The sequence below is a fragment of the Quercus suber genome, unplaced genomic scaffold, assembly GCF_002906115.3.
Source record: "Quercus suber isolate HL8 unplaced genomic scaffold, Cork oak 2.0 scaffold_1178, whole genome shotgun sequence".
NCBI lineage: Eukaryota > Viridiplantae > Streptophyta > Magnoliopsida > Fagales > Fagaceae > Quercus > Quercus suber.
Window position 1 is genome coordinate 39843 of NW_027070577.1, and position 11695 is coordinate 51537.

At 32.4% G+C, this 11695-nt stretch overlaps 2 protein-coding genes across 2 annotated transcripts; one reads left to right on the forward strand and one right to left on the reverse strand.

Moving 5' to 3' along the window:
• Window positions 1–100: 100 nt before the first annotated feature.
• LOC111999515 (cytochrome P450 87A3) lies at window positions 101–3145 on the reverse strand. The gene is made up of 9 exons (XM_024031643.2): window positions 2676–3145; window positions 2273–2594; window positions 2034–2183; window positions 1485–1736; window positions 1295–1384; window positions 1119–1197; window positions 907–1013; window positions 666–793; window positions 101–587 (listed from the first exon to the last, which is right to left on the reverse strand). Exons 1-9 carry the CDS (start codon window positions 3056–3058, stop codon window positions 464–466), a joined length of 1635 nt encoding a protein of 544 aa, XP_023887411.2. The 5' UTR covers window positions 3059–3145; the 3' UTR covers window positions 101–463.
• A 6325-nt stretch (window positions 3146–9470) lies between these two features.
• LOC112034570 (uncharacterized) lies at window positions 9471–11623 on the forward strand. The gene is made up of 6 exons (XM_065769486.1): window positions 9471–9727; window positions 9804–9851; window positions 9937–9997; window positions 10106–10138; window positions 10723–10847; window positions 11463–11623. The coding sequence occupies exons 1-6, from the start codon at window positions 9571–9573 to the stop codon at window positions 11519–11521; spliced, it is 483 nt and encodes a 160-aa protein (XP_065625558.1). The 5' UTR covers window positions 9471–9570; the 3' UTR covers window positions 11522–11623.
• Window positions 11624–11695: the final 72 nt, after the last annotated feature.

Genomic DNA, 11695 nt, shown 5'->3' on the forward strand with positions numbered 1-11695 from the left:
ACATTTTAGTCTTTTGACTCTTTTCCTGTATATCTCTCTTCTTTTTCTTTTGGGGAAGGCAAGGGGGTGGGGTGAAAGAATGAAATCCTTTTTGACAATCTTTGGTGTAATTTTGCAATTCGAATTTTCAGATATTTTTGAAGGATGACAATGAAACATTTACACTAATTCTTACAAGTAAATCATTGTTTTGATAAATTTGTTATATATTGGATCTTATAGATACATGTTGAGATAAAACACAAAAATTTGTCTGTGCTGTTGAGCAAAAGTAGAGCATGATTGTTGCTTGTGGAGAGAATATCATAATTGTTCTCCCTCTTCTGCACTCAAAATGTCTTGTTGACCAATATCCTGTGCAGCTTGAGACCAGTGATCTTGCTGGGTTTGAAGACAAGTTGGAACCCCTGGTGTAGTGTTTCTAGCAACACAAATGGCTAGCATAGTGATTGCTCTGTTTTGTTTATGTAGAGCTATATGTTGTTTGTTGTTCCCTAGTATCTTTCTTCATGAGATGAACGTGAAAACCATTTGGAAATTGTAAACCAGGAGTTCGGACAATATTTCCTCCTTTGATTGTTTGCCACCTGGAAGTTCAAATGTTAAATAGGTTACTCTCTCTCTCTCTCTCTCTCTCACATACACACAGATTTTGGGACAGTTACCTGTACTTGGTTACCAGACAATGGAGAAACACAGCCATTTGCGCCTTAGTAAATTCTGTTCCAACACAAAATCTTATTCCGCCACCAAAAGCCATGAAATGTTTGGTTGCACCATTTAATTCCACTCCCTGTATGCCAGCGTTATTCATACAATCAAGATATAAGAAATTCAAGCATGTTATCTGTAGTAGCATAAAGCTAGGAGTAAACTACTTTGGAAGTTCTCAAAAATATGACTCACCTCCCATCTTGATGGATCAAAAGCAAGGGGATCTTTGTATTTTACAGGGTTTAAGTGTACAGCTGGGGGACAGACCATAACCCCCCAACTTGCTGGAATGGTATGTCCTGCATCAATATTTGTATTATTTGTCATATTAGGCTTAACTTTCTTTGCATTAATTACTGTTATAAGAAGCTGACTAGTCCTGTACAGTGTAAATGTATGCATACCTTTAAACTGTATATCTCTCAGTGCTTTGCGGAAGATCCCGGGAACAATATTTGCCAGTCTAACTGTTTCATTGATGAACTGCAAGTTGAACTTGTCAAATTTTGTATTATAAAAATAGAAAGAGGAATGATCTCTAATATTCTATTAAGGCAAAAACTGAAAGGGCTTAATCCACCTGAAATGTAAATGTCATTGATTTGTATTCTTTCCATGTAAGTCCAGAATCAGCATTTTCCCTTTGGTTAAGAATTGCCTCATGCTCTTCCTGACAGAAGGTAGAAATGTTTAGAGTATGTTGTTGGTTGGTAACAATAAAGGTTGTGAAGGAATACAATGGTCTTGAATTTAATATAGAAATTCTTTACCGTTAATTGCTTCAACACTAGAGGATGGTCTGAAAGAAACTTAATTGCTAAAGTTATAGCGAGGGAAGTCGTTTCAAAGCTAGCAAACAGTAGCACAAACATCAAATCCAGAGCTATTGCTTCTGTGAGTATCGTTCCATCCTTTCGAAGTTCTTCAAGGACATAATCAAAAAAATCACTTTGTTGCTTCCTAGGCATTGCCCGTCTTTCCTGTAGCATGGTTTTCAGTATCCTCATTGCCCTTTTCCTTCCCTGAGAAAACTTGAATAGTTAAGGCCAAGAAACATAGATAGGGTTGCTTAGAAAGTCATATTTAGTTAAAAGGCTAATCAGCTTCTGTGGTCAGACGAAACCAATTCAGTCCATGACTGAAATATCAACCATTTACCGGGTTGTGTGAAGTACTAAAGATTCAGTCAATTAAGGGAAAAATTGGTCCTTGGTTTGCCTGATTATCTACATTCCCCAATGGTCAAAAATTGAGAAAAATAGAAAGAAATGCATGATATGTATGACACAAACTAGTATAATCGGTTTTGGTTCATCTACCTGTAAACATTTGTGATAAGCTGTCCCGGGAATGTTCAGAGGAAAGGAGATTAATCCCCGTATGAATGCCACGAAGTTCGTCCTTAGATTCTCCGAGGACTTATCAGGTTCATAACTGATCAGTTTCTTTGCAGTCAGATCGAAAATCATCTGTAAAGACCAAATTATTATTACACTTCTGAACAAGAAATTCTCTGTTGTTTCTTTAATGAAAAGAGTAATGGTTAGCCTGGATTTACACTTGCAGTTGCATCTTTTAACTCAATGGTGTCTTGACATGACCATTTTTGTAATGTTCTATTTGCTGCTTGTTCAACTTCAGGGAGCATCTTCTTAAGGCTCTCAGGACCAAAGAGATTTAGAACCATGTTCTTGAGGTACTTGTACAGGAAACCATGTAAGGAACCCACGTTCTGTCTTCCAAAAATCTCTGTGAATGTATCTGGGTACCAGCTCTGGAACAGTACTCCTTCTTGTTGGAATATAAAGTAATTGAGATCCGGGTCCGTTGAGATTACAACTGGTCGTCCCACCAAATTGGTCTTGAATATTGGTCCATACCTGTAAAGTAAAATGTGTTATAACAAGAAGAATACAATGCTCTTGATAAAAAAGAATTGGTGAATTTATTAGAAAGTTTACCTATCCATTCTTTTTTTTATGAAAGGAGGAATATCAGAAGAAGTGTTGGGAGTGAAGAACTGCAGGGTCTCACCAAGAAGTGGAAATCCCATTGAACCTGGTGGGAGTTTTCCATTGCATCTGGGATTTCTCCAGCGGTAAACAAAATGTGTGATGCTTATGATTACTAAAGCTCCAATGCACAAGCCCCACATCCTGCCTACAGTCACTAATTGAAGCTCAGCGAAGACCTTGAGTTGAAGAAATAAGTATATAATGCTCTGATGTGCTTTAGGCCTATGACACAAAAGGAAATGGGACAGGCTAAGATTACTGGATGTTAGAAGAGTTTGAGGTGGGAAATGTGGGAAGAATAGACAGGGTGGAGCAGAAAGTGCTGGCATGTATCTTCGCAACCAGAAGATCTTCTTAAATAGGCAGGCAGAATTTACAAATAGTTACGAAAAATAATAGTATATAAAGTTGCACTAGCTGTTTAGATAGAATAGAATACATTAGACTAACTTGTCTTTACAACCCCTTAGCCTTTGTCAACGGCAGCTATAAAAGTTTGAACTTTGAAGGTTACAGGATGCTTCCTCTATGTGTGTGAGTGTGTGTGAATCATTTGTTTGGTCATGGTTAAAAGTTCATCAAAAGCTAAACAAAAGGAGCACGAGGCAGAATTATGGCCATTTTTTAAGGAGATTTTGCAAGAACAATGAGCTTGTATCTAGATTTGAGAAGAAGTTTAAAGAATCTTTCTGACAAAACTAAGTATGAAAACCAATCTTCAATGGATCATTAAAAACTTAAAAAAGTCTAAAATTTAATGATTTTCGCCTACTTAGGAAATCTTCCCAATATCCTTGCTGAATACTATAGTATCTATGTGATGAAATACCATGAAAGATGCCACACTTATTCTTTCTTGTGTTTCATTCTTCTCTTTTTATTTATGTTTCAGAATCATATCTCTTACTAGATCTTCTTTAGCTGCAAGCAACAATTATCTCGTATAATCATATTCTCAATGTCAGACTCTCAATCTTAGTGCATACATCACAAGCGATTTAGTTTCTAAGGTTTTCTAGAAAATGCATGCAATCACTGCCACATGCTTATTTTGTTCTTATTCTTGGAGAAAATAATTTCACACAAGTAGGTAAGCTAAGCTAGTTGATAAGGTAACCCATTTCAACACATAGAGCACCGCCCCCATTGAGCCACGGACTCACTCAACTTCCATGCAACAAGTACCATTGAGCCAAATGTAGGTAGGTCACTCATCACTGTGAATAATGACCTCCATTATGTGCAATTGCCGACTAGATTATATAGTTGGTACAAATTTTCACCTCGTATTGGAGAAAATTTCACGTGAAAGAATGGTTATAGAGCTGGAAATTATGAACATGGGAATCCTAACAATTTGTCTGACCAGTGACTGTGTTCTGTGATTCCTTTAACATCTTGTCTGCAAGATTAAAATTTGGAAGTAGATTAATTAACATCTCTTTTTTTTAGGTTGACTGAAGTAGATTTCATTATAGGTTACCAAAGCTGTAAAGTTAATGCCCTTTCTAGCTCGTATGTTATTATTAAGTAGTTGGATGCTCTTTTTCTAGGACTAACTCATTTCTCTAGAAAAATGCTAAAGTTACTACTAGATTTATTATAAAGAGCATACAAATTGACGTGACAATTACTTTTACGATACAATAAATAAATATTTGAATTATTCTTTTAGTGGCGAATGATACACTAGTTTGTAAAGTGTGTGTATATATATATATATAATAAAATATGTAAGCACGTCTTAACATCAATCTTTTATAACTTTATATGTCGGTGACTAGTTTAACATGTAAGGTTCCCTTTAAGTTCAAACCTTTAATGCAGAGAGTTCAAAAGGTTGAATGGGGGTTGTTTGAGAGGATGACAAAGATTGCTTAACTGCTTGGCTCTAATTTGAGGTTGCACTGTAGCAACAGCTCAATTAGCTTTTATATATATAGGAATTATGAACATAGACTATATATTTTATAAAATCAATTCAGTACAGAAGTTGTTGCTATACTGTCAGTTTTACGTTCTCTAAACCCTTATTAAGGTAAGGGTTTTCCATTTTTCAAAAGGGTTTTATCTCATGTCTGTAGGTGGGCTTGCTGGAATTTGAGGGTCCTACCTGTCATGGTTATAAATTGGCTCAAGTCTTCTTCTTTTTTAAGAATAATTAAATTGGCTCAAATCTAATGGTCCACATCAGAGAGATCATATATATCAATTCCATCTTATCATAGTCATATGATCGACGGCTTAAGATTGTTGATGAAGTTTACTAAAAAAATCTTCCAAAGTGAGCTTTGGTTGGTTGTAGTACTTGGAATGTGCCACACGTGTTTTGGTGTAGAGAGTCAGAGACCATCTTAATTAGTCATTAAACTGTTGCTTTTATCTTATCAAAAATTATATTTACTTATTCCTAAGTACTATTACAAGGCTTAATTACGTAAAGTCTGAAGTACAATTCTCTTCTTTTTTTTCATTCTCCAATCCAACACCTAGTAATAATAGTAGTTTGATAAAATAAAATAGTATATAAAAAAGTATAGACTAAATTAATGTAGATAGATATTATTGTTATTAAAAATAGTTATATTATGTTTAAAAAAAGAAGAAGTTATATTATAACTTATATGTAAAGAGAGTTTTTAGTTACCCAAGAAAGAGAGAGAGAATTGAGGAGAAAGTTGTTCTTCTTGTCTGTGCCGTGCCCGTGCGCATGGGGATTGGGTACATTGGTTGAGTTGTCTAATAAACTCTTTAAAGTCTAAACCAAAATTATTATTAGCCAAAAGACTACGTCGTCTTTAACCGCTAATTTATCATTAACGTTAACTGTTCCATGCCATAACGCAGTTAGAGAGTGTTTGCGTATACAATTTTTTATAGGTTTATTTTGTCTAAAAACACAATATATATTTTTGATCCGATTAACATATGTTCTTAGAACATTTATTAATAAATTATTTTAAGAAAATTTTAATACAATTTTTATGAGAAATATAAAAAGTTAATGTGAAATTTAATATTCCATATTAGCCACATTAGGGCATAAGCATTTGTTTAGGAAATCTAAATGTGGCTCTAACCAAATAAGCCCCGCCAAATGAGCTAGTACGTCTGTCTACAAATTTGTAAGAAACATTGCCCACAAAAATAGGTCTGTATCAGTATGAATAAATTGTGTTAAAGTCCGAGTATGCATGGTGAGTAAAATGAAAGAGAGAAGTTTAATTTAATAAAAATATTTTCAATTTATAACAACAATTGAATGTAAACTTTAACTAAATAAATGACTTGCTAAATTTTTACATCCATTCATTTCAAAGCTGATTAATGGTAGTCCAAATCTTCTGTCTCACTATTCCTGCTCTACTCTATACTCCACTAATAATACTTGTCACGTGTTCACCTAATTAATTAAATATTATCATTATTGATTTATTAATACTACAGTTATTAATTAATAGTAGTATTTAATTAATTAGATGAACACGTGGTAAGTATTTATTGGTGGAGTATAGAGTGGAGCAGGAAAAGTGAGACAGAAGATTTGGACTCGATTAATGGATATAATAATCAAAGTTCTTACAAGTTATTACTAGACAGTAAATACAAGTGCAAGAGACTTGACTTGCATTTTGAATTTCATGCTCAAAGGCACGTAGCATTTATTGATTTTGTAAAATCAGTGTAACCATAAATTTGAAATAATTTATGTAACTTTGAAAGTGGCCAAAAAATTCTTCTTGTCTGTGCCGTGCCCGTGCGCATGGGGATTGGGTACATTGGTTGAGTTGTCTAATAAACTCTTTAAAGTCTAAACCAAAATTATTATTAGCCAAAAGACTACGTCGTCTTTAACCGCTAATTTATCATTAACGTTAACTGTTCCATGCCATAACGCAGTTAGAGAGTGTTTGCGTATACAATTTTTTATAGGTTTATTTTGTCTAAAAACACAATATATATTTTTGATCCGATTAACATATGTTCTTAGAACATTTATTAATAAATTATTTTAAGAAAATTTTAATACCATTTTTATGAGAAATATAAAAAGTTAATGTGAAATTTAATATTCCATATTAGCCACATTAGGGCATAAGCATTTGTTTAGGAAATCTAAATGTGGCTCTAACCAAATAAGCCCCGCCAAATGAGCTAGTACGTGTGTCTACAAATTTGTAAGAAACATTGCCCACAAAAATAGGTCTGTATCAGTATGAATAAATTGTGTTAAAGTCCGAGTATGCATGGTGAGTAAAATGAAAGAGAGAAGTTTAATTTAATAAAAATATTTTCAATTTATAACAACAATTGAATGTAAACTTTAACTAAATAAATGACTTGCTAAATTTTTACATCCATTCATTTCAAAGATGATTAATGGTAGTCCAAATCTTCTGTCCCATTATTCCTGCTTCACTCTATACTCCACTAATAAATACTTGTCATGTGTTCACCTAATTAATTAAATATTATTATTATTGACTTATTAATACTACAGTTATTAATTAATAGTGGTATTTAATTAATTAAGTAAACACGTGGCAAGTATTTATTGGTGGAGTATAGAGTGGAGCAGGAAAAGTGAGACAGAAGATTTGGACTTGATTAATGAATATAGTAATCAAAGTGCTTACAAGTTATTACTAGACAGTAAATACAAGTGCAAGAGACTTGACTTGCATTTTGAATTTCATGCTCAAAGGCACGTAGCATTTATTGATTTTGTAAAATCAGTGTAACCATAAATTTGAATATTAGTTTAAACTAATATTAGTTTAAACTATAAATTGCACATATTTTACCGATCATCCCAACTTTTATTATGCAAATCTACGTGAAGACCATCAATCTATATATGATATATATTATGTATTTTAAATGAAAAATGTTTAAATTATTACAAATTTTATTATAAAAACTAGCAAATTGATATGACAATAATATGATTTGTGTCACTTAATTAAACAACATAATTAATTAATTTTTGAAATTTGAATGATTTTTCTTTGATTTGTGATATGTCATTTTATAAGCTTTAGGTAATAAATTTTTAGTTTCCCTAACATCACTTATTTTAAATCTATCAAGCTTTCCTTGCAAAACACATAGTTAATTGAGAACTAATCCTAGTGGTGCATGTTGTAACACATGCTAAGGCCAGCCCGGCCGTGAGTGACACATCCACATGTGAACACTTGCCATATATCAATTGTCCTGTGAACTAAGCTACATGTAAATGGCTATAAAATATATACAATATGTTGTTTAAACTTTAAAGTAAACAAATTAAGAAAGATGCTAGCTAGTTTGTGTTGGGATTTGAATAAGTAGCAAGAATGACAATATGGTTTAAGAGAAAAGAAACTTGATTTTGGGTTATATGTGCAATTAGATTAGCTTTTTGCTATATAAACTTATTTATTTGTTGAAAGTTATAGACATATATTTATATTTAGAAAATTGAGGTTTTAAAATCTGTATATAAACAAATAAACTGACTATTAAAAAAATTTTATAGTTAACAAAAATTTAAAAATTAATATTGATAATGTTAAATTCAGGTAGGTGTGTTTATTGTGTATTGCGTATGTATTTCATCTTATATAAAAAATAAAATAAAATAAAAAGAGATTAAATTCTATAAGGATGGAGTGTAAAACCTATGTTTTACACCATTCAATAAGTGATTGTCACATTAGCATTTTACTTAAAATTTATTAAAATTTAATACATCCTATCACACCTAATAACATCTTGATAGATTCCCAATTTAGTTAAGTTTATCTATGGGTATTAGAATTGATTGAGTGTGATTGTGTTTATTCTTAAATATGTGATAAGATGATGTGTCATGTTGGGATTTGAGGGGTAAAACATAGGTTTTACACCACGTCCTTATAGAATTTAATCTCAAATAAAAAAGGAAACTTGGAAGAATCAAGTTTGAGGTTATGATCATAGCCTCCTTGAGTACTTGTCTAGATTCATTGTATGATTCACATTAAATTTTAAATATTTAAAGGTGTACTCTATCATTTCATTTAATGACACTCTCTACATTATTAAATTTAGGACATTAATAAAATGAGAATAATATGTAATGGGTTGACACTTGTATTTAGTGCCTTTTTGTATTGGACATGATATGATTTGAATATATCCCTTGCAATTATGCAATTTACATATCTCTTAGTATAACAACATATTACTTAAAAAAATATATATATATATATATATATTATATGCAATCTACAACTATCTTATTATAGTAACATATCACTTAAATAATTTTTTATTATTTTATTTTATAAAATAGCAGTATTGTTTATGACGCCATTTCATATAAAATCATATAATTTAATGAAAGTCTCTACATTATTAAATTAGTCTCTACATTATTACATTTAGAAAATTAATGAAATGGGAACAATCTTGTTATGCAATCTACAACTTTCTTAGTATCATTTAAAAAAAAACATATGTTAATAGACTACATATAAAAATTTATTAAAAAAAAAAAAGGTCCGTTTGGTATATATATTTAAATAATAATTTTTAGTCTTTTTAAAAATATGTGTGAATAAAAAAGTGTATAAAAATATGTATAATGTTAATTAAAAACTGAAAATATGGGTTAAAATATATATAAAATATTTGTTAACTTTTTCCAAAAAAATAAAAATAGAAAAACTATGGGTCTACGACACCGTTTCATATAGATAGATGATCCCATTGAAGTTAAAACTTAAAACTGAAAAAGTAAAAGTTAGGAGCTGGGACTTGCTCCCTCGCCGGTAGTCTCTCTCTTTCTGGTCTGGTCTGGTCAGGTCCGGAGGAAATGGAAGCTAAAGAGCAAAGCAAGAAGAAGGAGTCATGGTATTGGAATTGGTTGATAGGGTCAGTGGCATTGAGAGTAATACTCATATACTTTTCCAATAACCTCAATCTCGCTTCTCGCCCCGAAATCTCCACTCCGCTCACCAGCCTTCGCCGCCGTACTCTCTCTCTCTCTTTCACCGTTAATTCCAACCTTAGATCTTTAATTTAATTTAATTAGATTTTGTTTTGTAGTGGCCGAGGGTTACTGGTTGAAGCAGTCATCAATGTCTCCCTACGCAGGTTCTTATATTTTTAATTTCTTTTTTTCTTTTTGATTGTTTGATTTGAGAATTTTGTTGTTGTTGAGATTTTTGTATTTTGACAGGATCTATGTACCATGGTTCTCCATTGCTACTCTCACTTCTTGGCCCACTCACTGCCAAAAGGTTACCACATTGCCCTTGCTTACACCATTCATTTGCTTTAACTAATTCATCTTTTTTTCTTTTCTTTTTTCATTATTAATTTAATGCATACTTTATTGGGTGGTGCAGAATTGAAGGGCAACCTGATCATATTTTGTGCAGGTAACTAATATGTGTCTCTCTTCTTCTTCTTCTTCTTCTTTTTTGTTTGCTGTTTGGTTCCTGTATTTATTTTATTATCTTTATCATCTTTATATTTCGCGTTGTCTGTTTTAAATTTAATCATCTGAAATTTAGTCATAATTGTCACTCATTTGAAATGAATACATTATGTGTTACATTTTTGAGTGCTTGCATACACAGACGCCCGCGCGCGCACACAGATTTTCAGGTTTTGGTGCATTTGGTTTTGCTTAGTGGTGTTTTTGTGTTTTTATTTGCTTTCAAATATGATAACCAACACCTGAGGATGTAAACTTGGCGCTAATCTATCCTAATTAAATTCGAGTGTGTTGCCTGTCAATTAAAATGGAGCAATATAGTAATTCTATTATGATTGTCAATTACCAACTTGTGCCTTTGCATTTGTGATTGAAATGTGGGCAACAAGCATTGACTTCTATCTGATTTGTTTGTTGCATGTACTATTCCAAGCAACTTGGATGTTACTCCCTTTTCTTTGTTCCTTATTTACCTATATTGTACATACGATGACGCAGTTAATATCAACACACCTTTGGATACAGTTTGGTTTTCGTGATTGCAGATGTTGCGAGTGCCATGTTCATTCGTGCTACTGGTCGGAATCTTCAGATTGCTTATAGTCAGAGTTTGAAATTTCTAGACCTTGTTAAATTATCGGAAAAGTCAGGTAATTATAATAGTTAAAGGGTTTTCCAAGAAAAATCATTTTAGATAAAGAATGTTGATACGAGAAGCACACTAGAGAAGAATAGACAGCTGAATCAAGCTATTTAACTTACGAACTGTAGGGCAGCAAAAAAAATGGCACATTTGATAGATTTAGTGTGTAACTGAGTTGTTGATGTTGAGAATTGAGATGCAAGATAAAAAAATTTGTGCATTTGATAGATATAATGGTTACCCTATTAACTCATAATTAAGTTTCAACAGTGGTGTTGGCTTAGATATGTCAAAGAGGAAAATTACATCTGGGGCTGTTGCATATATGATTTGAGTCGTGTTCAGCTGAAATGGTATAGAAGATATGTGCTAGTGAAGTCTTTTGAGTAGAGTACAGTAAAATTTCATCATAATGCACTGTTTATGTTACTTAGTCCCCATCCGCTTGCAATCTCTTTTAAATTGCTGGGAGGATAGAGAAAAAGAAAGAAAATTGGAACCTTCTAAGAAACTTTATTCATTTTTTTTTTAATGCCATCTATATAAGTAACTATATTCATTAAAATTGCCCCCTTCTCATCTTTCACAAGCTGATGAACTGCAGTATTCATGTTGTTTTCAGATATCCTTCTTCTGGAGATATTGCTGCTCTTGTCTACTTATGGAATCCTTTCACAATAGTTGCATGTGTCGGTTTGTCCACATCCCCAGTTGAGAACCTGGCCTCGTTTTGTCCCTTTACGGAGCATGCAGACGTAAGATGCTAACAATAGTTGTATTGTACTTAAGTTCCTCATTGTGTGTGTAGTAATTTTTGCTTTCAAGTTTTTCATGAGAAGTGAATATTTTCCTCAA